The sequence below is a fragment of the Symphalangus syndactylus genome, chromosome 16 (genome assembly GCF_028878055.3).
Source record: "Symphalangus syndactylus isolate Jambi chromosome 16, NHGRI_mSymSyn1-v2.1_pri, whole genome shotgun sequence".
NCBI lineage: Eukaryota > Metazoa > Chordata > Mammalia > Primates > Hylobatidae > Symphalangus > Symphalangus syndactylus.
This window is the reverse complement of record NC_072438.2, coordinates 44,677,567-44,704,755: the sequence shown is the minus strand read 5'-3', so window position 1 is coordinate 44,704,755 and position 27,189 is coordinate 44,677,567. Positions and strand designations below refer to the sequence as shown.

Genomic DNA, 27,189 nt, shown 5'->3' with positions numbered 1-27,189 from the left:
ACTCCTTACCCTGTCCCCTTGTCTTATATCCAATAAATATCAGTGCAGCCTGGCATCCGGGACCACTACCAGTCTCCATGTCTTGGTGGTAGTGGTACCACAGGCCCAGCTGTCTTTTCTGTTATTTCTTTGTCTTGTGTCTTTATTTCTACACTCTCTCGTCTCTGCACACGGGGAAAAAAACCACCAACCCTGTGGGGCTGGACCCTACAGGGGATGATAGGGTTTCATCTTTTTTCCACCCTTGTGGTTTTATCTGGTGCATAGGAATAGATAAAACCATAAAAGCATAGAGAGGCTGGGCACGGTGGCTCATTCCTGTAATCCCAGCACTTTGGGAGGCTGAGGCGGGTAGATCACCTGAGGTCAGGAGTTCCAGACCAGCCTGGCTACTATGGTGAAACCTCGTCTCTACTAAAAATACAAAAAATTAGCCAGGCATGATGGCATGCGCCTGTAATCCCAGCTACTTGGGAGGCTGAGACAGGAGAATCACTGGAACCGGGGAGACCTAGGTTGCAGTGAGCTGAGATCATGCCACTGCACTCCAGCCTGGGGGACAGAGTGAGACTCTGTCTAAAAAAAAAGAGCATGGAGAAAGTCAAGAGTAATATCAGGCCATGCACAGTGGCTCATGCCTGTAATCCCAGCACTTTGGGATGCCAAGATGGGAGGATTGCTTGAGCTCAGGAGTTCAAGACCAGCCTGGGCAACACGGTGAGACCCCATGTCTACATAAAGGAAAAATAAAAGTAAATTAGCTGGACATAGTGGCACACACCTGTAGTCTTAGCTACTCAGGAGGCTGAGGTGGGAAGATCATTTGATGTCGAAGCTGCAGTGAGTTGAGATTCAGCCACTGCACTCCAGCCTTGGTGACAGAGCAAGACCCTGTCTCAAAAAAAAAGTGACATCATTCCAACAGAGGCCACCCTTGAAAAGGGCCTTAGAAGCATCCTAGGGAAGTGCTATTCTCTCACTTTTAAGCAGTGATATTCCCTGCTTAATGAAGGTGGAAAAGGGAGTGCATCTGCAGCCATTTAGCCAAATCTTTCCCTGTTACCACATCACTTTCCCAAACACTTAGAAGAGATGGAGGCTGACAGTTCCATTAGAGCGAGAATGCTTGTAGACTCCACAGCCTTACTATTCAAGGTGTGGTACACAGACCAGCAGCCTCAGCAGCAACTGGCTGTTTGTTAGAAATGCAGAATCTCAGGCCCTACCCTAATCTAGACCTACTGCATCAAAACCTTCATTTTACCAAAATTCCAGGTGACTGGTATACTCATTAAAGTTTGAGAAGCACTAGTAGATGAGATTCATTAACACTAGTCTTAAAACATTAATGATTAAAAGGTACTGACCAATAGGCCCTGGAGAAAGCAGCCAAAACTGTCCTGTGTTCTTGGGCTGGTATGAACCAGTTCAGCTAGAGAGCGACCTAGAGAGTTATCAGGCAACAACATAGTTTTGATATGAGTGGATAGTCGGCTGAGGACCAGACTGGACAAGCTGAACTCAGGACAAATGTCATCGTACTCCATCACTCCAACTCCTACACGAAACTCTCCAAAAATGCCTAGAACTTAGAAGCAATTCTGGGGAAAGGATGGGGAGAACCCTGAATTGACTAAGGAAATCTGAAGTACCTATGACTAAGATAAATTTTCCGCCACAGAAAATAGGGATGCCAAAAAGTGGAAATTACATTAGGTTTAGGGGAATAAAAACTGCATTTCTTGCAAAAAACAGGCCAAATCCTCAATGTAACAGTTACAGCTGGAACGTATGCAGGCAGGTGAAATAAGGACATGAAGGCTTCATTGTTTAAACCTGGATCCAATTCTCGGTATATACACATCCGGGGTAGAGGCTCCTGCAGTCTGGGTTAGAATTTGTCTAAGGTTTGTGTTATCTTTTAGGCACACAGGGTTCTTTCTCTGATCCAAGTCTTCCTTCCTAATCCAGGAATAGGCAGAATCACTAATCTCATGGGAAAGTAGGAGGAGCCTTTGAATTGGGTAGATTTGATAGTAATATGTGGTGCTCTAACACCAAATATTTTAAGAAATATACGTGACAGCTCTTATTTTAATTCACTACCAGCATGTAGCTTGCCAGTCACACTGCACAAAGACATTCTCTGTTATAATCTGGAATTCCATCAAAGGGAAACTTAACATCAGAAAATCTAATCCTATACTCAAATACACTATTTTCTTTTTTTCTCTTTTTTTTTTGAGATGGAGTTTCGCTTTTGTTGCCCAGGCTGGAGTGCAGTGATGCGATCTCAGCTCACTGCAACCCTCCTCCCAGGTTCAAACAATTCTCCTGCCTCAGACTCCCAAGTAGCTGGGATTATAGGCATGCATCACCATGCACAGCTAATTTTGTATTTTTAGTAGAGACGGGGTTCTCTGTGTTGAGGCTGGTCTCGAACTCCTGACCTCAGGTGATCTGCCCGCCTCGACCTCCCAAAGTGCTGGGATTACAGGCATGAGCCACTGGGCCTGGCCTATTCAAATACACTATTTTCTGTAAAATACTACTCTCCCACCCATCTGAAAAATATATCCTTCCCACAAGGAACTGTGTATGCTACCATGAAAGGATTGTACGTATACCAGGCATCAGTAATCTTTTTTTTTTTTGAAATGTAGTTTCACTTTTGTTGCCCAGGCTGGAGTGCAATGGCACGATCTCAGCTAACCGCAACCTCCGCCTCCTGGGTTCAAGTGATTCTCATGTCTCAGCCTCTTGAGTAGTTGAGATTACAGGCCTGCACCGCCATGCCTGGCTAATTTTGTATTTTTAGTAGAGACAGGGCTTCTTCATGTTGGTCAGGCTAGTCTCAAATTCCCAACCTCAGGTGATCCACCCACCTCAGCCTCCCAAAGTGCTGAGATGACAAGCATGAACCACTGTGCCCAGCCAGGCAGCAATAATTTTTAACATCTCCAGGGTGTTTCATGCATTCAGAATTGAGAACCTCTGCAGACAGAATAGTCATTGCTCGAAGACACTGATAGTTTCCAGCCCTGATTGTCTATCAGAGTCACCTGTAATGGGAAGGTGGCCAAGTGAGAGGGAGAGTAGAAGGCAGATGATTTGGCTGTTTTGGAGCAAAGGTCAAATTCTCAGAGACCTCAAAGGGCAAGCAGGTCATATAAATGTGTGAAGAGGGCAAGGTGTGAGAAGATAAAGAATGAAGGAACTACGGCATCTTGGAGAATGCATTCTCAGTTATTAAAACACTCCACCTAGCCAAGTCAAATGTGTCAGCCCACTGAACTCAGCCAGAGAGGTCATTATTGGTGTTGACCCATAATGTTGACTCTGGGTTTACTTAAAGCTTAGAAATATATTCTAACAAGTGATTCTGATTATCAGCCAGGATAGAGAACCACTCTTACAGTTTTAGATCCTTTACTTTAAAAAAAAAAAAATATATATATATATATAGTTGCTCTGTGGAAAGCAATAGGCTATCCAAATAGGACTGCAGAGATCTAAACATGATAGTATCTGATATGGTTTTGCTGTGTCCCCACCCAAATCTCATCTTGAATTGTAGTTCCCATAATTCCCACAAGTTGTGGGAGGGACACAGTGGGAGATAACTGAATCATGGGGGTGATTTCCCTCATCCTGTTCTCATGGTAGTGAATGAGTCTCACGAGATCTGATGGTTTTATACGGTGAAACTCTTTTTGTTTGGCTCTCAATTCTTCTCCTGTCTGTTGCCGTGTAAGCTGCGACTTGCTCTTTCTTGCCTTCCGCCATGATTTTGAGGGCTCCCCAGCCATGTGGAACTGTGAGTCAATTAAACCACTTTCCTTTATAATTACCCAGTCTCAGGTATGTCTTTATTAACAGTGTAAGAATGGACTAATACGGTATCCCTACAAAAATCTCACACTGTTGTCTAAGTAACTTTAAAAGGATGCTTTAATGTCTCACCATCTCAGCACTCCTGAGACATTAATGGAGGACTTGAAAGGCCAGGGGGACCGGTCTGGGAGCTGGAGGAGTTGCTTTCCTTCTAAGCCTGACCATATCCCCACCAAAACAAACCCTGACACTCCTGTCCCAGCTCTTCTGCCAATTTCTTCTTTTGAGGAGGAGCAAGAAGCAAGGGTGGCAAAACCTCTTGTGAGTTTAGGAGGTGATGCCAGGCAGGCTGCCTTCTAGTGTGAGGGCCAGTGAGGCAGGGACACATGCAAAACAATGACCTCACTCTGCCAGCTTGCTCCTCCCCACCCTAAGACCTGGTTAAAAATAGAGCCATTTTAATATATACTCTACAAGGAAATTCAACTGGGTTTCAAGTGAATCAGAACCATTTGGCAATGGATCAGGAATATATTCAGTTCACAAATATGAATATTCATTAGCACCTATTGTGGAAAGCCACAGAAGTCCTTGCAGGAAATAGCAAAACTGAGTCAGACCAGAATCCTGCCCTCGAGGGGCATAGAGGGTAACAGGGAAGCTCAGGCAGGGAAAAGAGTGACAAAAGCCTGAAGTTATTTTTCCTCAAAGTCCAGGTGAAGCTTTGATGAGTTCCCAGAGAAAGGAAAATAACCTCAGGCTGCAAAGGAAAACCCAGCTTCCTGGCTGGTTTCAGGCCGTTTACAGATGGTGGAGAGAGAATGGGCTTTCCAGGAAGAAGGATCCACATGGTGAAAGGCTTAGAAGATTAATGTTCTCTGGAAATCAGGCCTTGCATAGGAGGAGATAGGACAGAAATCAGAGCTTCATAGTGGAGAGGGAATTTGAGTGTTAATCTGATGATATGCAATCATTTCTTACAAACAGAAAAGTTTGTCTCCAAAGAAACCCATATTTGCCAAGGATAATACCAAATCCTGAAAATCTAACACTAAAAATCCCTCTACATAAATTGAAAACATATATGCCCATGTAAAAATGTGTCCATGAATGTGCACAGCAGCACAACTCACCAGAGTGGAAACAACCCAGATGCCCTTCAACTGATGAATGGATCAACAAGATATGGTATATCCACACAATGGAATATTATTTGGCTATAAAAAGTAATGAAGTGGCCGGGCGCAGTGGCTCACGCTTGTAATCCCAGCACTTTGGGAGGCCGAGGCAGGCGGATCACGAGGTCAGGAAATCGAGACCATGGTGAAACCCTGTCTCTATTAAAAATACAAAAAAATTAGCCGGGCGTGTTGGCGGGCGCCTGTAGTCCCAACTACTCGGGAGGCTGAGGCAGGAGAATGGCGTGAACCCGGGAGGCGGAGCTTGCAGTGAGCTGAGATCGCGCCACTGCACTCCAGCCTGGGCGACAGAGTGAGACTCCGTCTCAAAAAAAAAAAAAAAAAAAGTAATGAAGTACTGACACATGCCACAGCACTGATGGACCTTGAAAACACTATGCCAATTGAAATAAGCCAGTTACAAAAGACTGCATACTGTATGATTCCATTTATATGAAATATCCAGAATAGGCAAATCCATAGAGACAGAAAATAGACTAGTAGTTACTGGGGGCTGGAGAGAGGACAAAATAGGGAGAGACTGCTAATGGGTGCAGGGTTTCTTTTTGCAGTGATGACAACGTTTTGGAATTAGATGGTGATGATGGTTACATTAATATACTAAATACCAAAATTTGTGGATTTACTAAATACCAAAATGTTGTAGAATGTAAATTACATCTTAATTTTGGTAAATCCCGCTATGTGATGATGATTGAATGACTTTAGATAAGTCGCTGAGCCTTTGTAATAATGGAACCCACACTTAAAAGGGCTTGTTTTGGCCACGTCTGGTGACTCATGCCTGTAATCCCAGCACTTTTTGGGAGGCTGAGGCAGTGGATCACCTGAGGTCAAGAGTTCAAGGCCAGCCTGGCCAACGTGGTGAAACCCCGTCTCCACTAAAAATACAAAAATTAGCCAGGCATGGTGGTAGTGGATGCCTGTAATCTCAGCTACTCCAGAGGCTGAGGCAGGAAAATCACTTGAACCCAGGAGGTGGAGGTTGCCGTGAGCCGAGATTGTGCCATTGCACTCCAGACTGGGCAACAAGAGCGAAGATCTGTCTCAAACAAACAAACAAACAAAAACACAGATAAAGCACTGGCCTATAGTAGATGCACAGCAAATTTTGGCTGTAGATGTAGTGGTGGTAGTAATAGTAATAGTATTATTATAATTCCAATGATTGGTATTGGAATTATAGTGGGAATGATACGTTTTAAATGTAGAAGTAAAACAGAAATGATGGGCTGGAGGCCTCAAGCTCAGAGCTGGGTTTATAGACACACAAAATAGGACAGGACACACAGTTAAGATCAAAGAAGAGATTGTGTGTGAGCCAAAATTCACTCCAGCATGGTGGGCCTGCAGGATGTGTCTCGATGTTTTCCTCTCCCTTTTTATGAGTTGCTGTGTCTAACAGCAAGACTGTGCTCCAATTGTTACTTTAACTCCATAAGCCAAGCCACAAATTGTCCAAGTGTCTCTGGTACATTCCTATCATACTAGCTGGGCAGAGACTTGGTACACACAAGCATCACTTGCCCACCACACTTTCAACAGTTTAGAAATTCGTCCCCAGGCATGGGTCCTGCTCACTCACGCATGGAACTCACACTGGCTGCAGTCTCACCAGAAATACTGAGAAGACTGGAGGGTAAAAGGGAACTCCCGAACTTGCAACTCCAGAGGAGACAAGAAGATAGAAACAAAGCCCCTTGAGAACAAAGTTCATAACAGCTTGGGGATGCCTTTTTTTCTCCTTGCAAGTAACACTTGCTGAAACAGAAATTTACTTATGACATAGGTCTATCTCTTCATTAACAATCAATTCATTAAAATGCTGTGATATTTCAAAACCAGCTAAATTATTACATTTTGCTATTTAAACATCTGTTCTCAGTATGTTGTTCAATACGAACAGCAATCATGTTTACTTTTTAGCTTGTAAGACATTCCAAAAATAGAATCAGTGTTTTTCTATTTTTAGCTCAGTCTATAAAGTTTAAGGAAATAATCTTCTTTTCAAAACACTGTACACTTGTTTCAAATTCATGGAAAAACCCAGCAGTCGTGAGCTCATAAAAGAAAACACCATAAAAATTTAGAGTCAAAAGATTTTGACACCCACACCCCATCCTGTAACTCAACATAGACTCTTAGCTTTAAACTCAGACATTTTGCTATAATTTATAGTGGAAACATTAGAAGCATCACTCGACAGAGCACTAATTTTATCAAGAAATAACCTGTTTACTAAACTGAAAGTTATGTTTCTCCTTCAAAAATAAGACTGAAAAGAATCAACTCCTATTTCCTGATCAAATCTATTAGTGAATAAAAATCCGACCCAAACTTCCTCTTTCCACTTCTTCTATAGTAAATCAAAATTTTCTGTTTCTCATAAGGTGGTTTAGTTTACCTTCGTTTAGGATAATTTCCCACTTCTAAAATAATTTCTCTTTTTTATCTTTTTTTTTTTTTTGAGACGGAGTCTCACTCTGTCACCCAGGCTGAAGTGCAATGGCACAATCTCAGCTCACTGCAACCTCCGCCTCCCGGGCTCAAGCGATTCTCCTGCCTCAGCCTCCCAAGTAACTGGGATTACAGGCAGACGCCACCGCGCCCAGCTAATTTTTGTATTTTTAGTAGAGACGGGGTTTCACCATGTTGCCCAGGCTGCTCTTGAACTCCTGACCCCAGGTGATCCACCAGCCTCGGCCTCCCAAAGTGCAGGGATTACAGATGTGAGCCACTGTGCCCGGCCCTCTTTTTTATCTTAATAAAATTCCTTTAAAATTGCCAAGTTTTAAACACAAATGAAGCTCTTTGTGAATGTCCTCACTCTTTTCAAAGCCTAAATTTATGTGCTTCCAGCACTGAATTTTGGATTCGAATTGCACAGCAAGCACCTGGAAAAAAAAAAATTGTGCCACAAACCTCTGCAGAAATGCACAAAACAATTTGAATTTGTTTCCTTTGTTGTAGCTTAAGATTCCTACAAAAACTCCACCAAGCCACATGTACTTGCATCTCAGCAAGAAGAATGTGCCTGGTAAAACTCAGTGTAATCTTCAGGTGCACTGAGCAAGCTCATTTTCCAGAATATAAGACCCAAGTGTCGTGTTCCTAGGCAAATGCCCCTCTGAAAACCTTTAAGATAAAAGGTGTCTCCAGGGCAGAGAACATCACACACCGGGGCCTGTTGGGGGGTGGGGGGCTAGAGGAGGAATAGCATTAGGAGAAATAGCTAATGTAAATGATGAGTTGATGGGTGCAGCAAACCCTATGTGTCAAACCTGCATGTTTCGTACATGTATCCTAGAACTTAAAGTATAATAATAATTTAAAAAAGATAAAAGGTGTCTCTATACTTAGCAAAGGGACTCATAGGTTATAAAATAAACCACCATCTGCATCTTAGTCTCTATGCATAGTTAGAGAAGGTACATAATTGAAAATGTCCATTGGCCTTGATAGGAGATGTAAGGGCTGAGAAAATACAAGAGGGAAATAGTTTAGCTTCTGTTTTCCAACTGTGTAGGGATCCCATTCAGTTTTTTAAACGCTTCTAAGTAGTGACGTCTGAGTCATTGCTCTTCTAACCTGGAATTTTTCAAACAGGACAGAAGTTTTGCTCTGGGTAAGGTGAAGATAAATTCAGCTTTCAGATGAGGGTCAGGAGTCATCTCAAGTAGGTCAATCAATTTGCACGTGGAGTTGTGGAGTCTTTCTCTGTGTGAGGCAGCCCAGGCTGTCCAGGTGCTTGCTGCTAGCTTCTACCTGCTGGCAACCAGCTATGTGACCTCAGACAGTTCATGTCACATTCTCTGAACCTGTTTCTACCTTGTAAATTGTGGGTATTAGGCCCACAATCTCCAAGGTCCCTTCCAAGCTTCCCTCAGGCATGTTGTGAAATATACACTAAATTAAACGCCCATGGCCAGGGGCAATGGCTCACACCTGTAATCCCAGCACTTTCAGAGGGTGAAGTAGGTGAATCACTTGAGGTCAGGAGTTCAAGACCAGCCTGGCCAACATGGTGAAACCCCATCTCTACTAAAAATACAAAAATTAGCTGGGCATGGTGGCATCTGTAATACCAGCTACTCGGGAGGCTGAGGAAGGAGAATTGCTTGAATCCAGGAGGTGGAGGTTGTAGTGAGCCGAAATTGTGCCACTGCACTCCAGCCTGGGTGACAGAGTGAGACTCCATCTCAGATAAATAAATAAAATAAATAAATAAATAAATGTCCATGACAGGTTTGTGCCTGGCAGCCTTCGCTCAGGGTCAAGGTAGAACTAAACATATCTGCTCACCGATCTCAAGGTCATAATATCACAAGAGCCCCGATGCTCCTGGAACTTTTCCAAATATCTAGAGTTCTTGTTCTCAGGGACAAGACAAGCATGAAAAAGAAGCCAACTCAGTGCAGGGATCACCTCCCTCCACTTCAAGGTACCCCTACTCCAAGATCAAGGGTCAGGAAGGATGAAAACATTATCCGCTGAGTACTTACTGCACGCCAGATGTATTTATATATTACCTATCTCACAACCCTAGATGGTAAGAGTAATCATAATAGTAATAGAACATAATGTGTATTGAGTGCTTCCTATCTGCCAGACACTGCTAAAAACCAGCAAACCTTCAGGCAGCATCCATCATGCACCAGGCATGGTTCTAAGCATTTACAGCGCATGAGGTCGAGAGTATGAGTGCCTGTTTTTGGATGGGGAAACTGAAGCACTCAGCTGGGAAAGGAGAAAACCAGAATCAGGCCCAGGCACTCTGCCAACTTAACCACTTTACTTCACAGCCCCTAATTATCTTAAAACCCTGCTGCAAGGTATTACTTATTCTGTTTTGCAGATGAGGAAACCGAGGTTCAGGAAAGTAAAATAATTCACCAAAGGCCTCACCTAGGCACAGTGGAGCAGTATCTGCATAGACCACCTGTCAGCATCCCTCCAAGCAGGTCCTAACTGCTACAAACACAGGGCTTCATGCTCTAAGATTTCAAGGAGCTGGCATGGCCAAGAGAGGTTCTCTAGACAGACACCATGCTCTGGCAGCCTCCTGCCAACAGCAGGCTCTGTCAGGGAAAGACCTTGGCCTTTTTCATGAGGCTGGGGACAGAGCTGATGCTAGCTAGATGAGATACAAATAGACATGAAATGGCAGCAGATTCTAAAGAACAAATGAATGAATGAGGAAGGAAGGAAGAGAGAAAGGAAGCAAATTCTTGTTGGGTCTGAGGCAGCAGGGCCCTTCTCAAGGGTTCAGCCAGGCCGGGGGCTAATAAGAAAGTGAGACCTGCAGTAGGCTGCCCCTTGTCCCCATCCAGGCTATGCTGGGGCCAGCAGGCCAAACTCCATCTGAACCCAGCGCAAAGCAGGAGCTGCGCTGCCGGATCTGGGGAAGGCAGGCACATTGGTCCTCTCTGTGAAAAACTGGTCAGGCTAGTGGACAGGAAAACCCTGACCTCTCAGTGCCTAGGAAATTCAGTGGCAGGGGGCTTGGTCCTCGCCACAGCCTTATGGGAACCTGAGTGTCCAGTTGGATCCTGAGTCTCGAGTTGGATGTGCCAGTGGATCTAGCACAAGGTTTAGAATCACCTTACATGAAGTACAGCGCCCTGACCCTCCTTTCCAACTGTGAGACTGTGGTGCATGCACTGAAGCCTAGGGGACTCCAAGAAAGGGGCACACAGCCTCTCTGTGCCAACAAATGTTGCTTTAACTAATTTCATCAAGTGGTAATTTCGCATATCCAACCCTGGCCCATGGGTGCGCAGAGCACTGAACTTAAGCCATTGCAGTCGCCATTGCAGGAATTCATTCAGCCACTCAATATCTATTGCATTCCAGTCCTCAGGGATGCTAAAGTAAGCAAGCCACCTGCCCCTACAGGAACGTCTTATGGTCCAGCAGGCCCATACAGCAAGTAAACAGGAAATGACACAAATGGGCGATAAATGCAGTGAGAAGGAAAGGAGAGGGTGTTAAGAAAGCTTACAGAGAGGGCCCCTAACCAACATTAGGGACCCTGTAGTCACCCTGGTGTTTTAAGTAGGCACCAAATGCCAAGTACAAATGAGCCACTGGGGGGAAAAAGAGCAGGGATATTATTCCTAATCTACAAGGGAGTAGAGTCTGATATTGGATTTTTTTTATTACAGTATTCTTATTTCTTAGGATCTTAAAAATTATTAAATATTTTTAAAACATTTAAATAGCATAATATGAGAGGTACCCATGTAATTACTACCCAGTCTTAGCAGTTTCAGATATTTTGTACATAAGTACACAGATGGGTATTTTTTTGACACGGAATCTCACTCTGTCACCCAGGCTGGAGTGCAGTGGCGTGATCTCGGCTCACTGCAACCTTCACCTCCTGGGCTGAAGCGATTCTCGTGCGTCAGCCTCCTCAGTGAGTAGCTGGGATTACAGGCATGTGCCACCATGCCCAGCTAATTTTTGTATTTTTAGTAGAGACGGGGTTTTACCATGTTGGCCAGGCCGGTTTCGAACTCCTGGCCTCAAGTGATCCACCCACCTGGACCTCTCCCCTCCCTTACCCCCCACCTCAACTCTTTCTTGCTCTTGCTCTGCCATGTGAGAGGCCTGCTCCCCCCTTGGCCTTCCGCCATGACTGGAAGCTTTGTGAGGCCTCCCCAGAAGCTGAGCAGATGCCGCCGCCCTGCCTTCTGTACAGCCTGCAGAACTGTGAGCCAATTAAACCTCTTTTCTTTATAAATTACCCAGTCTCAGGTATTTCTTTATAGCAATGCAAGAATGGCCTAATACTGTACTTTTTGTGAGTCAGTTTAAAAATGAGTGTAAACTAATAAGTAAATATGCATAGCTTCAACTAAGTGATTTTTATGGACTGTAGCAGAGGACCTGGCTTGTATTTTCTTAATGGTTTCATGTCTCATGCCAAGGCCATCATATGCAAAGAGATACCTGAAAAAGAGTTGATGTTTATTGCCAAAGAAGTACTTAAACTGACTGTAATGAAGATGTTAAAGAGCTTCAGAGAAGCTGTATACTATTTCTGTGGGCTGACCACAGACACACTTTAAATCAAAGGCCAGCTATCATTGGACTTAGGGTGATATTTAAAACACTTTCTGTTTTTATTCAATTCCCTTGACTTATTTCAGTTTAGAATTTGACTTCTTATTATCCTCATAGTAATCCTGAAAAAATTACTAAGAATAAAAAATATCATAACTACTAACATAAGTCCACAGGATATTAGAACTGCAAAGATACCATATAGCTAAACCTCTTTATTCACAGGTGATGAAACTGAAGTCTGAGAGGTTCATTATTCATCCATCCAACAAATATTTATTGAGTTTCTACTCTGATATCATTTAGATCCTTACTATGCTAATAACTGTATATAAATATGGCAGTAAACATTTAGAAATTTAAACATGTTTAGTGTCTCTATCAACAGCTTTAAGAGTAAAATTTTAGATGTTACCAGCTTGCCCAAGTTTGCATATCCATTAAACAGAGGAAGCAGGGTTAAGACCCAGGGAGTCTGACTCCAGTAATACTTCCTGTCTTGCCATGGGATACACCTATGGTTCTTGAATCCAAAATGCAGAAATATGAATTGTACAGGAGAATGAGGCCCTACCATTTACAGAATGTGATGTCTTCCTTTACAGATGAAATTTAGATCTTCTGGTGAAGAGGACAATGGCTGGGTAGGAGCTTATGCCCACACCTAATGGAAACTTATCCTTGACCTGCGTGGCTAGTGGCCCAAGATAAAGATTACTTGGAGCAGCCCACCATAGAATCAGCTCCAAGACAAGGGGAAGTACTTGGACACCATAGTGAACAAAACAGAGATGGTCCCTGCCCTCAGGGGGCCCACAATTTATTGGGGAAGAAAGGCAATGTACAAGTAGCTTCTCAAATATTTTTGATTTGTCTTGAATTTTTAAACTTAAACCTTCTCCAGTTTTAAAATAGCATGGAAGCAAAAAACAAAATGGAATGGGGCAGATGACAAAATTGTAACTCTTCTCTAAGGACCAGTATGACAACCTAGGACTGAGACCTTGCATCTTTTTTGGAGGTCAGTTCTGACAGCATCCTTTGATTGAAGAGGGATTTGGAAACTTTGGCCTGTCATGGCCTTTGATGGTTCTTAAATAGCCACATCCAGTTGGCTTTTTGTGGAATAACATGTTCAGAGACATAACCACCACCCACTTTCAGTAGAAAGAGCAAAACCGCTAACATGTATAATGAATAGCAGCTCCTGGTCTAGGAAACTCACTAAGTCTTGGAATTCAGGAACCACAGAGGAACCCCTGAAGCCTCTCAGGAGATCTGGATTGACACCAGACATCTGTAACTCTATCCAAGCTTTGTACAGAATTCAAGGCATAGACATAAAAGTGCTTTAAGTTATAAGACATTAGCAGAATAAGATATGGGATTTCATGAATATTATTTAGCCATATAGACATTTTAAGATCATCAGTGTTAGTCCTAGCTGCAAATATGTTCCCTATTTTTTTTTAGCATTCCACAAAATTATCATTCTTTTAATTATCTCCCTTTGCTGCTAGGACCTCCTTAAGGCTTTCATCTGGTTCACACTAGGCTGGGAAGAAAAGATGTAGGAAGTTCTTGGCCTGACCCTGGCCTTTTCTCCTTTATCCTTTGCTATTTCCTGTCTCCTGTTTCTCTACAGAAGTAAATCATGTTGACATATCCCCAAAGGGTAGGGGCCGTAGTATGAAAGAAATATAGAAACAAGGGACAGCTGAGACAGATGCACATAAAGAGGAATATGACCCACTTTATATTTATGTATTTATTATGTTGTTAAACAAAGAATGCTTTATTAATACAAATACACACAAACTCCAAAGCACTAAGAAATTTAAATATCTACATCATAGCAAACAGCTGGCAATTCAACATCCAGGGTTGACAGAATGCTTGAAGGAGACTGCAAACAGATTGCATTCCCATGGTGGAGAGGGCATCTTCACAGGTGAAGGGGGGCCCAACTGAAACAGCTTTTCAAGCTGTCCCTCCTCATCAAGGATCATGATAGGCACTCCACTCAAGGGGAGGTGTGCAATCTGGTGCTCTTCAGGCAGGTCAAAACTCTCAAAGTCTAGAGGATTGAAGGGAAAAAATTTTTCTATTTCTGGATAGGCGTCATCTGAGGCAGGAACAGAGCTTTTCGTTTTAACAGTCTTCTCGGTCATCTTTTTGGCAGAAAAGCTTGGCTGTTTTTGTTTGCTGGGTCCATTGTTCTTTATTGACTTTTCTGTAGCTCTGTTGACAGTTCCCAAAACCCTTCTGGTAGCTTTAGGTAAGGCTGATGGAGCATCGAACGTTTTGCCAAAACGTGGTGTTAAAACTTGAGATATCCCATCTAAGGCTTTGACTGAAGGTCTAGACTCCAGCTTTGGCCCATCCTTAGCAGCCACATGGGTGCCTGGTTCTCCAATTTCCATATCAACATAGATCACAGTAGCCATTCTGGATTATTGCCGCTCTCAAGAGCCACATTCATCTAAGACCGTGGTCCCACTTTATATTTAGATAGAATGTTAACTATAGTGGAAATTGGTGTAATATCTAATTTTTGTGCCTAGCACATCATCTGAGAGTTAGCGTGAACTCATATAAAGAGCACAACCCTGAGGTCAGACAAACCCGGGTAGGAATCTCGGGAGTACTACTTTCTGTTAGCTGTAAGATTTGGGGAGGTTAGCTAACATCCAAGCCCTATTTCCACATCCATAAAATGGAGGTAAAACCCAACTCTTACACATTGTTAAATGATCAAAAACCACTTAGGTAAAGGGCAGAGCAACCCATAAATAAATAGTTTCTGCCTTTATTGCATTTTCTAATTTATAATGTACTTTTGCATACATTATTTCACTTCTTACTAACCTTTAATAAATGCAAGTCTTCCATTTTTTACTAAAGCAGCACCCCTGAAGTTTCTCTAAACTGCAAAATGCTCAAATGTTTCATCCCGATTTATCCCTTTTGCCAACTCGGATCTACTGGTGGCAGACAATCCAGCATGCAGCGGTGGGGAGAGCCAAGAGGTCCTGTCCGAGCAACGTGCTACTAATGGTGATTGCCTGGTCAGGAATACTGGACTATGGCAATGACTATGTACCTTTGCCAACCCAACCCCAATCTAGTCTAGGCTATTGATTCACAGCAGCAAAGGGTCACTTCTGTTTCTAAGGCCTAGAGATAAGTTGAGGGCAGTTTTGCAGTGAGCCATTTCAATTCAATGATAAATATTCTTGTTGTCTAATTCATTCTATGAATCTTTGACCCACGGCCATGTGTGCGTACGTATTTGAACCCATATGCAAAAATATGCAGTTGAGTCTTGAACGATACAGGATTGAGTCGCATGGATCCGCTTATTCTCAGATTTTCTTCTGCGGCTGCCACCTCTGAGATTGCAAGACCAACCCCTCCTCTTCCTCCTCCTCCTCAGCCTATTCAACGTGAAGACAATGAGGGTGAAGACCTTTATGATGATCTATTTCTACTTAATGAATAATGAAATATGTTCTCTTCCTTATGATTTTTCTTAATAACATTTTCTTTTTTCCAGCTTACTTTATTGTGAGAATACAGAATATAGTGCATATAACATACAAAATATGTGTTAGTCGACTGTGTTATTGGTGAGGTCAACAGAAGACTATTGGTTAAGCTTTTTGGGAGTCAAAGGTTATAGGTGGATTTTCGACTATGCAGATGATTGGCGCCCCTAACCCTCACATTGTTCAGGGGTCAACTGTACCTGTTTATTTGCATAAGGCCACCTCAAATACAAAGGGCCATTCAAAGGTATCATTAGAAGTCTTGCTCTTAACCTGAGACAAGTAGCTAGAAAGTGACAGAGCCATGACTTGGACCTGGTATATCAAATGATTGATGTAACCTCTATATGGAGCTTTTAAACTCAAGTGCCACCCAGAGTCAGTCAAGGAATGTAAATATATGATGTGCCAGTGGAAGGCAACGGAGAACAGGGAGACTGGTGGGGTAGAGAGTGTGTGTGCCAATCTGCAGGCATTCCAATTGAATTGTTTTTCTTCAAATACTATGGTAGGCAACTTTTACAATAAGGTTTGCAGGGCACCTGTCTGTAATCCCGTCTCATTATACCATTAGCAGGAATTATTGTTAAACAACTTCTTTCAACTGTTCTGACACATTCATTTTTTATTAATAGCCTTCTAATGGTACTCTGAATTGGGACAGAAATAATTAAAGTAAAAGATGTCATATATGTGTCCTAAAGAAGGGACAAATAAAGATCAGTGAGGTCTAGAGGTGTGAAAGCAAATCTAATCCAGGAACACTTTCTGGAGGAGGTGGCATTTGAGCTAGGAGAGATGGAATGCTTAAGTAAGAGAAGAGGAAATCTCTCCAGGCAAAAGAAACAACAATGAACAAAACAGAGAAAAGCGTGGCTACGAAGAAAAATAAACTGTCCCATTTTGCTGGAAAATAGAGTACACCATCTTGGAACTAAAAGAAAAAATATGAAGAATCATCTGGGACCAGATACGGTAAAGGTTCTTGACTGCCAAGCTAAGGAATCTGGTGTTTATTGGTTAGAGATGAAAATGGCCTGCTCAGAAAATGGGTTTTCTAGGAGATGAATCTGCTTTGTTGATCTTACAGACTCTTTCTTAATGTGAAGCATACTTTTTTCCTAGACAACTTCAAATCTGATAAATTTGTTACTATTCTTAGCATATGTTTTTGAAAGTAAACTTGGTCACCATAAACGTATATGAGAAAACGGGCATAAAAACTGGCAGCAAATCCAGTAACTGTAGCCATCTGTGTTTCTGTTGTTCTAAGCGGAGATCAACAAAAATAGCATTTTAAAAAACATATAAGTATGGTTGAAGTAATATTTTCCAGTGAAGCTTTCCACAAGTGGCTGCTAATAATTTTATCTGGTATTTTAAAATAAAATACACTACCTACAGGACACCATGGAAAACTATCATCTGTTGCATTATAAATGGAAGAATAAAAGGAAGGAAAGACACAAGGGAGGGAGGAAAATGATATGTAGTTTGTCAGGAAATGTAAATCACATGTCAGAATTGACCTTTTAAAAAGTAATAATGAACAATAAGAAAAACATCAAACAATCTGTTCTGAACTTTTATGAAAAAGTGGTGTAGGATAAAAATGGAGTTTGGAGTCAGAAAGACTGTTTTGGAATCTCAACTCTCTTCTCTTTCTATATTATTTATTTTTTATTTTTATTATTTTAAGAGAGAGGACCTTGCTCTGTTGCTGAGGCTGGGGTGCAGTGGTGTGATCACAACTCACTGTAGCCTCGAACTCTTAGGCTCAGGCAATCCTCCTGCCTCAGCCTCCTGAGTACCTAGGACTACAGGCACACACCCCCATGCCCAGGTAATCTTGCTATGTTTCGTAGAGAGGGGTCCTGCTGTGTTGCCCAGGCTGGTCTTGAACTCCTGGGCTCAAGATATCCTCCTGCCTTGGCTTCCCAAAGCGTTAGGATTATAGGCATGAGCCACTGTGCCCAGCAATACGTATTCCTGTCAACAGATAAATTCCTTGTCTCTAAAAAGTAGTGTTATTTATTACTTTAATGATTGTGAAGAATGAAAACGTGTGATATCAGGTGTCATATATTTGTCTCTTTCCTTCTTTTGGAAAGGAAGGGATATGTCTGCCACATTGTGTAACTGTGGACATGAGTATTATACAAACTCCTGAGGGGCTTATGTTCTCCCATCTCACGCAAGGAGTCTAAATGTTTATGTGGTCAGCTTGATCCTTCATGTAAGGGGAGGGAGGCAATGGTGCATATAATCCCAAAGACCGGGTAAGAGTAATCCTTTAAGTTTCACCGTGGCATGCATCAGTGGCTTCTTTGGGGGAAATTCGTATCTACACTCCCTTCTTTTTTTTTTTTTTTTTGAGCGGGAGTCTTGCTCTGTTGCCCAGGCTGGAGTGCGGTGGCACAATCTCTGCTCACTGCATCTTCCACTTCCCGGGTTCAAGTGATTCTCGTGCCTCAGCCTCCCAAGTAACTGGGACTACAGGTGTGCTCCACCACACCTAGCTAATTTTTAGTAGACATGGGGTTTCACTATGTTGGCCAGGCTGGTCTTGAACTCCTGACCTCAAGTGATCTGCCCATCTCAGTCTCCCAAAGTGCTGGGATTACAGGTGTGAGCCACTGTGCCCGGCTACACTCCACTTTTCTTAAGTTAAACTAACATTAGTTGGCGTCCCTGAGCATATCACAGGAGGTCAAGGGGAAAAGACACAGAATGGAAGTACAGGGAAAAGCCATTTGGTCATTTTAAATGTGTTAAAGCACAATGAGGATAGTCTGCTGGAAGTTTATTCACTTCACATTCCATATGTATTGAGCACCTACTTGGGGCCAGGTACTGTCTAGTCTGTGGCAATACATCTGTGAGCAAAACAAACCAAAACCCCTGCCCTCAGGAAACTTATATCCTAGTGAAGAGAGAGTCAGACAATGAATGAAACAAATTTTTAAATGGCATAGTGTATTAGAAGTTCATTAAGCCAGGCGCAGTGGCTCACGCCTGTAAGTCTCAACACTTTGGGAGGCTGAGATGGGTGATCGCTTGAAGTCCAGGAGTTCGAGACCAGCCTGGGCAACATAGGGAGGACCCCCCCCCATCTCTACAAAAAATACAAAAATTAGCCGATTGTCATTCCAGCTACTCAGAAGGCTGAGGTGGGAGGATGGCTTGAACCTGGGAGGCAGAGGTTGCAGTAAGCCTAGATTGTGACACCGTACTCCAGCCTGAGTGACAGAGACGTTGTTTCAAAAAAAAACAAAGTTTATTTAAAGCATATTATATGTATTTTGGGGGAAGATATTTATTTTTTATTTTTTAAATAGAGACAAGGTCTCACTATGTTGCCCAGGCTGGCCTTGAACTCCTAGACTCAAGCGATCCTCCCACCTTAGCCTCCGAAAGTGCTGGGATTACAGGCATGAGACACCACGGCCAGCCCAGATGATATGTATTATAATCTATATGCATAATAGAAAAATGAAAAGTGTAAACTTTGAGGTAAAGCTCTCTTAAACACTGCTTATTCTTGGACCACAGGTGCTCATAACAAAGGGCAGAAATCTTTGCAAAAAAGAGTCACAGTGGAAACTGCACATTGTAACACACACATTGTAATTTATATACAGTTGACCCTCTTTATCCATGGGTTCTGCATCTGTGGATTCAACCAATTGTGGATTGTAAATATTTGGAAAAAACAAAGGATGGTTGTGTCTGTACTGAACATGTACAGACATTTTTTCTTATAACTATTCCCTGAACAAAACAGTATAACACTACGTATGTAGCATTTACACTGTATTGAGTAGTATAAGTAATCTAGAGATGATTTAAAGTATGTAGGAGGGTGCGCACAGGTTACAGGAAAATACTATGTCATTTTATATCAGGGGTTTGAGCATCCATGGATTTTGGTATCCACAGGGGTGGTAAAACCAATGCCCTCGTCCCCATATATACTGAGGGACAACTGTATACACATAGAGAGGTATGTATGTGCAGGTCATGGGAATCTCTCATTAAGTCTGGGCTACCTTTGGAAAAAAACTGGGGGAGATACATGCTCCAGAAGTAAAATGAAGGGGCGATTTCTTTTTTTAGTTTTTATAGTTTATTAAATTTAGTAGATTATACATGGTTTTAAACTTGTGTTTTATTTTTCAAATAAAAATAAAAAGTGAGTTAAAGAAAGATGAGACTAGTTCTACATGTACTGACAGCAATCGGTACATGACACATTAGGTGGAAAATCTAGATTACAGAGCGTGTATCACCTGTTTATGTATGTGTTAAATACATAGGTTTTTAAAAAATCCACTGCTAAGTGAGCCAATATCGGATCACGCCACTGCACTCCAGCCTGGACGACAGAGAGAGACTCTGTCTCAAAAAAAAAAAAAAAAAAGACTCTGTCTCAAAAAAAAAAATCCACTGCTAAGAGTCATATGATACATAAATGTTTTTTTCATGTCAGCTGGTCTGAGACAGGGATCCCATCAGAGTTTCAGTGAATCACCCCTCCTCTTCGTCGCCCACATACAGTATCACTAAGTAGGCACTTCCGCCTCAGAGCCGACCTCCAAAGCATCCTTTCCTCCATGGCAGCCACTTTTGTCCTAGGCCAGTCCTCATCATCTCTTACCTGAATCACCTCAAAGGTATCCTCACTGGTCTCCGTCCATTCTTGACATGACTTCCAAGACCCTTCCAAATCTGGCCTCAACCTACCTGTGACTGATACTGATTCTACCTAATAATGATGCCCCCATTTCCTCTTCACTAAAATAACCCTAATTTTGTTCAGACAATAGACATAGACCTTTGATCTCAGCTGTAGCCCCATGGAATGCTCATGAGTTGGCACATAGTAGGCAATTTTTTTTTTTTACTGAATGAATGAATGTAAAAATTAGTAATGTTAATCCTTTTATATTCCCAAGTGAGTCATCTAAAAGTCAACATGTTCAGTACCATAGGAAAGATTAAAAGAAAAAAAAAGTCAACATGTGACCCACGTCTGGCCAATGAGATATTAGAAGATGTCTGCCCACCTCTCCTGCCTAGAACGCACTGGTGTGAGGAGACACAGCAGCCATCTTGGAATCCTGAGGCCACACAACAAAAGGCCAAAGTCAAGATGCTGGGGATTGCAAAGTGGAATGAGACAAAAGCCTGTTATTGATGATCTAGATCCAGCCGCTCTGGAACTGCTTGCATTCCGATCCTTATTCTGTGATCTAAGTATCTCTGTTTTCTAGACCGGACTTTAATGGGCCTATGAATCGCTTGGAAATCTCCTTACAATGGGAATGCTGATTTTGCAGGGCTGAAGTGGGGCCTGATAATCTACATTAATAACAGGCTCCCTGGCAATGTTGCTAATGATGTCACAATGAGAAATGACGATACGAGCCACTGTAAATTAGGCATTCTATTACTTTTAGCTGAACTCATCCTTATTTTCTGCTGTCCCTCGTCACATACCAAGCTAACCACAGTAACCATCCAATCTTCTCAAAATATACAAACTGTCTCCCAGGCATGGCTCATGTTTATCCCTCCCTTGAAGGAGCTCTAAGTTTCTGTAGAATTTACCACTATTCTACACATCAACCTTTGTCACTTTTTCTACTCATCGACCATTTGCATTTTCCCAGATACATTTTCTCCTGTCTCTTATTCAAGTCATGATTAAACAGTTATAGTGACATGTTTAATAGACAAAATCATTTTAAAATACCTCAAGCTTAATTGCAAAATTATTGAATTCCCTAGTAGATTTTACATGTTATACTACATAACTGGTTGTGTTTCATTTCAGAAAAGTGGGAATTAAAAACTACAGGAACAGGATTCTATTACCAGTAATGACATGCAAGTGCCTCTCCTTGATGAAACTTTAATTGCACATGACACTTTGAAAACGTTTTTAATAAAGTCTGATATTAAGATTTGTCAGTTAAAAACTGAGCTCAGATGAATTACCCAGTATCACTTCCAGATTAAAAACACCATTTCTCTCTTATCTGTCCAAGAAATTCCTACCTGGTTCTATTCCATTAATTAGCAATATGCTTTTCATATCACACTGTGGTATTCCAAAATTTAGCATTCATGCTTTCATTCCAAACTTGTCGGAAAAGGCACCAAATTACTGGCTCTGAATGCAAAATGTCTGCATGCCGCAGTGGGAGAGGAATGGAGCTAATGCATATGGATTCCAATTACCTGCAGCCAAGACAGTAAACGGCATATCCAAAACCACGTCATCAATCAGCACATCTAGCCGTGCACAATTTTGATCACACATCATCAATCAAATGTCTTGATTTGATTTTCACTGTAAATTAGCACAATTTTTCTGCAGCCCCCATCAACTCAAAACCATCACATAATGTGTGCAAACGACAAGGCCATGTGGGATAAGTAAAAAACCAGGATTCAAGAGACGGACATTTTATTTTTCCCCTTTGAAAAAAATTTTTTTTTAAGTTTCAGGGTACATGTGCAGGATGTGCAGGTTTGTTACACAGGTAAATGTGTGCCATGGTGGTTTGCTGCACCTATCAACCCATCACCTAGATATTAAGCCTAGCATGCATTAGCTGTTTTTCCTAATGCTCTCCCTCCCCTCACCCCACCCCCTGACAGGCCCCAGTGTGTGTTGTTCTCCTCCCTGCGTCCACGCGTTCTCATTGTTCAGCTCCCACTTATAAATGAGAACATGTGGTGTTTGGTTTTCTGTTCCTTTGTTAGTTTGCTGCGGATAATGGTTTCCAGCTCCATCCATGTTCCTGCAGAGGACATGATCTCGTTTCTTTTTATGGCTGCATAGTGTTCCATGGTGTATATGTACCACATTTTCTTTATCCAGTCTACCATTGATGGACATTTGGATTGATTGAGAGATGGAGATTTTAATTTAAATTCCATCAGTGATTTAGCACAAGATTATCAGCCCTTTCCCCAAGTCAACAGAACTTTAAATCACATGCTGAAAAGTAAAAAATCTAAAATCTAGCCTGTGATTTCCGCACGGACTCAGCAAAGATCACAACAAAACTTCAAAGCGTGTGTGAAGTTGCAGGATAAATAGTCTCAGGGCCACTGGGATGAACTAGAAGCTGCTGGGTTCATAATGACTGCAGGCCTTGCAACAAGCTTCACTTTGCTGACACTGGTGGCTCACTGTTGCTTTCCAGGCAGGGCTTTCTTCCTCACCCTCTCCTGCAGCTCTTTTTTTTTTTTTTTTTTTTGAGACGGAGTCTCGCTCTGTCACCCAGGCTGGAGTGCAGTGGCGCAATCTCGGCTCACTGCAAGCTCCGCCTCCTGGGTTCACGCCATTCTCCTGCCTCAGCCTCCCGAGTAGCTGGGACGACAGGCGCCCGCCACCATGCCCCGCTAATGTTTTATATTTTTAGTAGAGATGGGGTTTCACCATTTTAGCCAGGGTGGTCTCGATCTCCTGACCTCGTGATCCGCCTGCCTCAGCCTCCCAAAGTGCTGGGATTACAGGCGTGAGCCACCGCGCCCGACCCTCCTGCAGCTCTTTCAAAGGTCCCCTACAGTGATGATGAGCACCGTAATACAGGGAAAGGCTTATACATAGTCTGAGAACACATAGGTGTCAGTATGTAGATTTGTACAGTCACAGGGAGGGACATGGTAAAAGTACATACCCATTATCACTTGAACTCCATGTCAATATTGTAATAGCTAAAAATTGTATCTGAATGATTTACTCCTGTGGGCAAAGGCTGTGACCTCTCTACAGATTTTCAGTGTTTATTCTCCTAGACAAACACTATAACCATTTTATAGATCCTAAGTGTTTCACTGAACAAATACTCTGACCTCTTTCAAATGTTGTTTTGAATGTCCTTTTCAAATATCGAAGGTCCACTTCCCTAACTTGGCTGAGTGTCACTGCATCTCCTTTTCCCTAGCAGAGTGTCACAAGGCTCCTTCCCCTGCTGTGACCACAGAAGATAAATCTTGCAGAGGGTCTTGGGCATAAGAATAAAAAAGAGCCTGTAGTTCTGATACGTTAACAAATTAGGGTGGTGGTCCCCAGGATGCAGCTGGAGATAATTCCCCTCCTTCCTTCCTATAATGCAGTTCTTATAGCAGCAAAGTTTTGTTTATAGATTCTGAGGCCTTGTATTTTTTAACCACCTATATTTATGAAAAACGTCAAATAGGAAAGTAAAAAGAATATTATAATGTAACTCCCAGGTTCCATCACCCAATTTCAACCAGTGTCAGCTCGGGACCAATCTTATTTCAGTATCCACACCCACTTCTCTTCCCACAATCATTTTTAAAAACAATCCCTGATACGCTATTTCATTCATAAATATTTCAGTATACAGTAAATAGCCCCCAAAGACAGGAATTCTTTGTGCTTTGTGTTTTTTGAACACAAAGGACAATATATTTTCAAATCATCAAAGCCAAACTGAGGAAAAGTACATTGTATTGTTCAGCTATTTATATTTCTCACAATAAATAATTTAAAATGGTGAATAGGCCAGGTGCAGTGGCTCATGCCTATAATCCCAGCACTGTGGGAGGCCGAGGAGGGTGGATCACCTGAGGTCAGGAGTTCGAGACCAGCCTGGCCAACATGGTGAAACCCTGCCCCTACTAAAAAAGAAATACAAAAATTAGTCGGGCATGGTGGCAAGTGCCTGTAATCCCAGCTACTTGGGAGGCTGAGGCAGGAGAATTGCTTGAACCTGGGAGGTGGGGGTTGCAGTGAGTCAAGATCACACCACTGCACTCCAGCCTGGGCAACAAGAGTGAAACTCCGTCTGAAAAAAAAAAAAAAAAAGTGACTACATGTCCTTATACATTTGTCCAATTCACAGGATGTGCAACGCCAAGAATGAGCCCTAATGTAAACTATGAATTTGGGGTGAGAACAATGTGTCAATGTTGGTTCATCAATTGTAACAAATGGACCACTCTGGTGGGGGATGTTGCTATTGGGGGAGGCTGTGCATGTCGGAGGTAGGGTGGGGAGGGGATATATCTGTAGCTTCTTCTCAATTTTGCTGTGAACCTAAAACTACTCTAAAAAAAAGAAGTCTTAAGAATTTTTTGAAAAATCCATTAACTGAATCCTATTTTTTTTTTTTTTTTTGCAAAGAGGGCATAAAGGGTCTTTCCATAAATGAATGAAAAACTTTATGAACCATTCACAAGTCTCTATGGTTTATAATAAGAAATTCTCTATTATCAGGCATGGTTCTGTTTTACACAGATTAACACATGAAATCCTCCTAACAACTTTTTTCAGTAGGTTCTGTGACAATACCCATTTTACAAATGAGGAAAATGAGGCACAAAGAGGTGAAGTTATTTGCCCAGGGTCATTCACGAGCAGAACTGCAGCTCAGACTCACGCCACAGCCTCTGATCTCTTCATATGCATATTCTCAGCCTGGTGTAATATCGTATTGTCCTGGTTTGTCAATTTGGTTTCCCCAAAAACAGATCCTGAGAGAAGGAATTTGGGACAGGGAGTTTGTCTGGTTAAAGAACCCAGGAAGCAAAAATACAGGCATGTAAATAAAGACACAGGGAAGAAAGAAAAGCCAGTAAAAAAGGGTGTAGTAATGAATGGGTTACCTCTCGGTGCAACTGGGGTTCAACTCCGTTAGGAATCTTCTAAGAAATCTTGGAGAATAGGCGTCAGCAAACTACAGTCAGCAGGTCAAATCCAACCCACACAGTGTCTATTTATAAATAAAGTTTTATTGGAACATAGCCAAGCCCATTCTTTTGGTACCGTCTATTGTTACTTTCATGCTAAAATGGCAGAGTTGAATAGTTGCTACAGAGACCGTATGGCCTACAAAGTTGAAAATATTTACTTTCTGGCCCTAAGAGCAAAAGTTTTCTGACCTCTCATGTAGAACGTCTGGAAGGAAGAAGGAAAGCTGAGCATGTAGTCACTTCAACAGTTTAGGATTGCCCTGGAGTGATTAGATCCCTAGCACTGCTAAGGGATTTTCAGGCAGTCAGAGAAAGCCTCAGGCTGAGAAGCAAAGAGACTGGTGGTTAAAAGGAGAAGCTGCCAGTATGCACCTGTGGGTGAACTTGGAGGCAGGCACCGCAGTACGTGCTACAACATCCATGTGCCTCAGAAGTCTAATTTACATTAAGGATATTAAAACTGAGCACACAGAATAGCGTAAGAATTATACTGGAAAATATACATCAACCTAATAGGAAGCACTCAATAAAAGTTATCAATTCCTTTGCAAACAATTTTCCTAAACACAAGTAATTAGGAAGCACTATCATTGATACCTGTAGCCTAAGTTCTTTACTGCACAGAAAAATATGTCAAAAGAGTCCCCACATATTTTGTTAAATGCAAAATAAACCAGATGGTCTGCAAATAAATAGCCATCTACTCAGATCGTATCTGTGCCTGTGATTGATATATGCCTCTCTCTTTACCAGTTGAAATAACCATCAGGTGTTGAAATAAAACTGATTGAGAATAGCAGCATTGTTCAAAATGGCCAAAAACTGAAAGCAACACATGGCCATCAACTGATGATTGGATAAACAAAATGTGGTATATCCATTATTCATCCATAAAAGGAAGTGAGTTACTGATATATGCTACAACATGATGAACGTTGAAAACATTATACTAAGTGAAAGATGTCAGGCAGAAAAGACCACATACTGCATGATTCTATTCACGTGAAATGTTCAGAATATGCAAGTCTATAGTGATGAAAAGTAGATCTGTGGTTAACTAAGGCTGAAGAAGTAAGGGAGGAAGAGGAAGATGGGGGGTGACAGCTGATACGTACAGGTTTTTTGGGGGAGTGCCAAAAACACTGAAATTAAACTATGGTGATGGTTTCACAACCCTGTGAATATACTAAAACCCACTGAACTGTATACTTCAAATGGGTAATTTTTTTTTTTTGAGACAGAGTCTTGCTCTGTTGCCCAGGCTGGAGTGCAGTGGTGAGATCTCGGCTCACTGCAACCCCCACCTCCCAGGTTCAAGAAATTCTCCTGCCTCAGCCTGTGGAGTAGCTGGGATTACAGGCACGTGCCACCACGCTCAGCAAATTTTCGTATTTTCAGTAGAGACAAGGTTTCACCATGTTGGCCAGGCTGGTCTCAACCTCTTGCCTCCAGTGATCCACCCACCTTGGCCTCCAAAAGGGCTGGAATTAACAAATGTGAGCCACCGCACCCGGCCTCAAATGGGTGAATTTTATGGTATGTGAATTAATGACTGAGTGAGAAAAGGCAAGTTCCTGTGCTTGATACAAAATGCCCATAGAATGTTCTCAGTGGAAGCCTTCTTCGCACACCCACTGCCCTCCAGTCCCCCTTGCTGCTCCTCTGACGTGGTGCCTCTTATAATCTTCTTTCTGGACCTGCTCGTTCTTCTAGCCCTGTCTTCACACTCTTTTTCCTACCATGGGGTTCAGGTCTTGGAGTTTGACTGCATCCTGGACACACCACCAGCTGACTGTGTGACCTTG

At 42.2% G+C, this 27,189-nt stretch overlaps 2 protein-coding genes across 7 annotated transcripts in view; both read right to left on the bottom strand.

Moving 5' to 3' along the window:
• Positions 1-27,189, bottom strand: part of TBC1D1 (TBC1 domain family member 1) — a 248,220-nt gene that overhangs the window by 162,015 nt on the left and 59,016 nt on the right. The gene's annotated exons all lie outside the window — the stretch shown is intronic.
• Positions 13,800-15,428, bottom strand: PTTG2 (pituitary tumor-transforming 2). Its single transcript, XM_055246316.2, has one exon. The coding sequence runs from the start codon at positions 14,546-14,548 to the stop codon at positions 13,973-13,975; it is 576 nt and encodes a 191-aa protein (XP_055102291.1). The 5' UTR covers positions 14,549-15,428; the 3' UTR covers positions 13,800-13,972.

What these genes read in the sequence shown, in the direction of transcription:
- PTTG2 (XM_055246316.2), bottom strand. Translation starts at nt 14,548, where the DNA reads ATGGCTACTGTGATCTATGTTGATATGGAAATTGGAGAACCAGGCACC.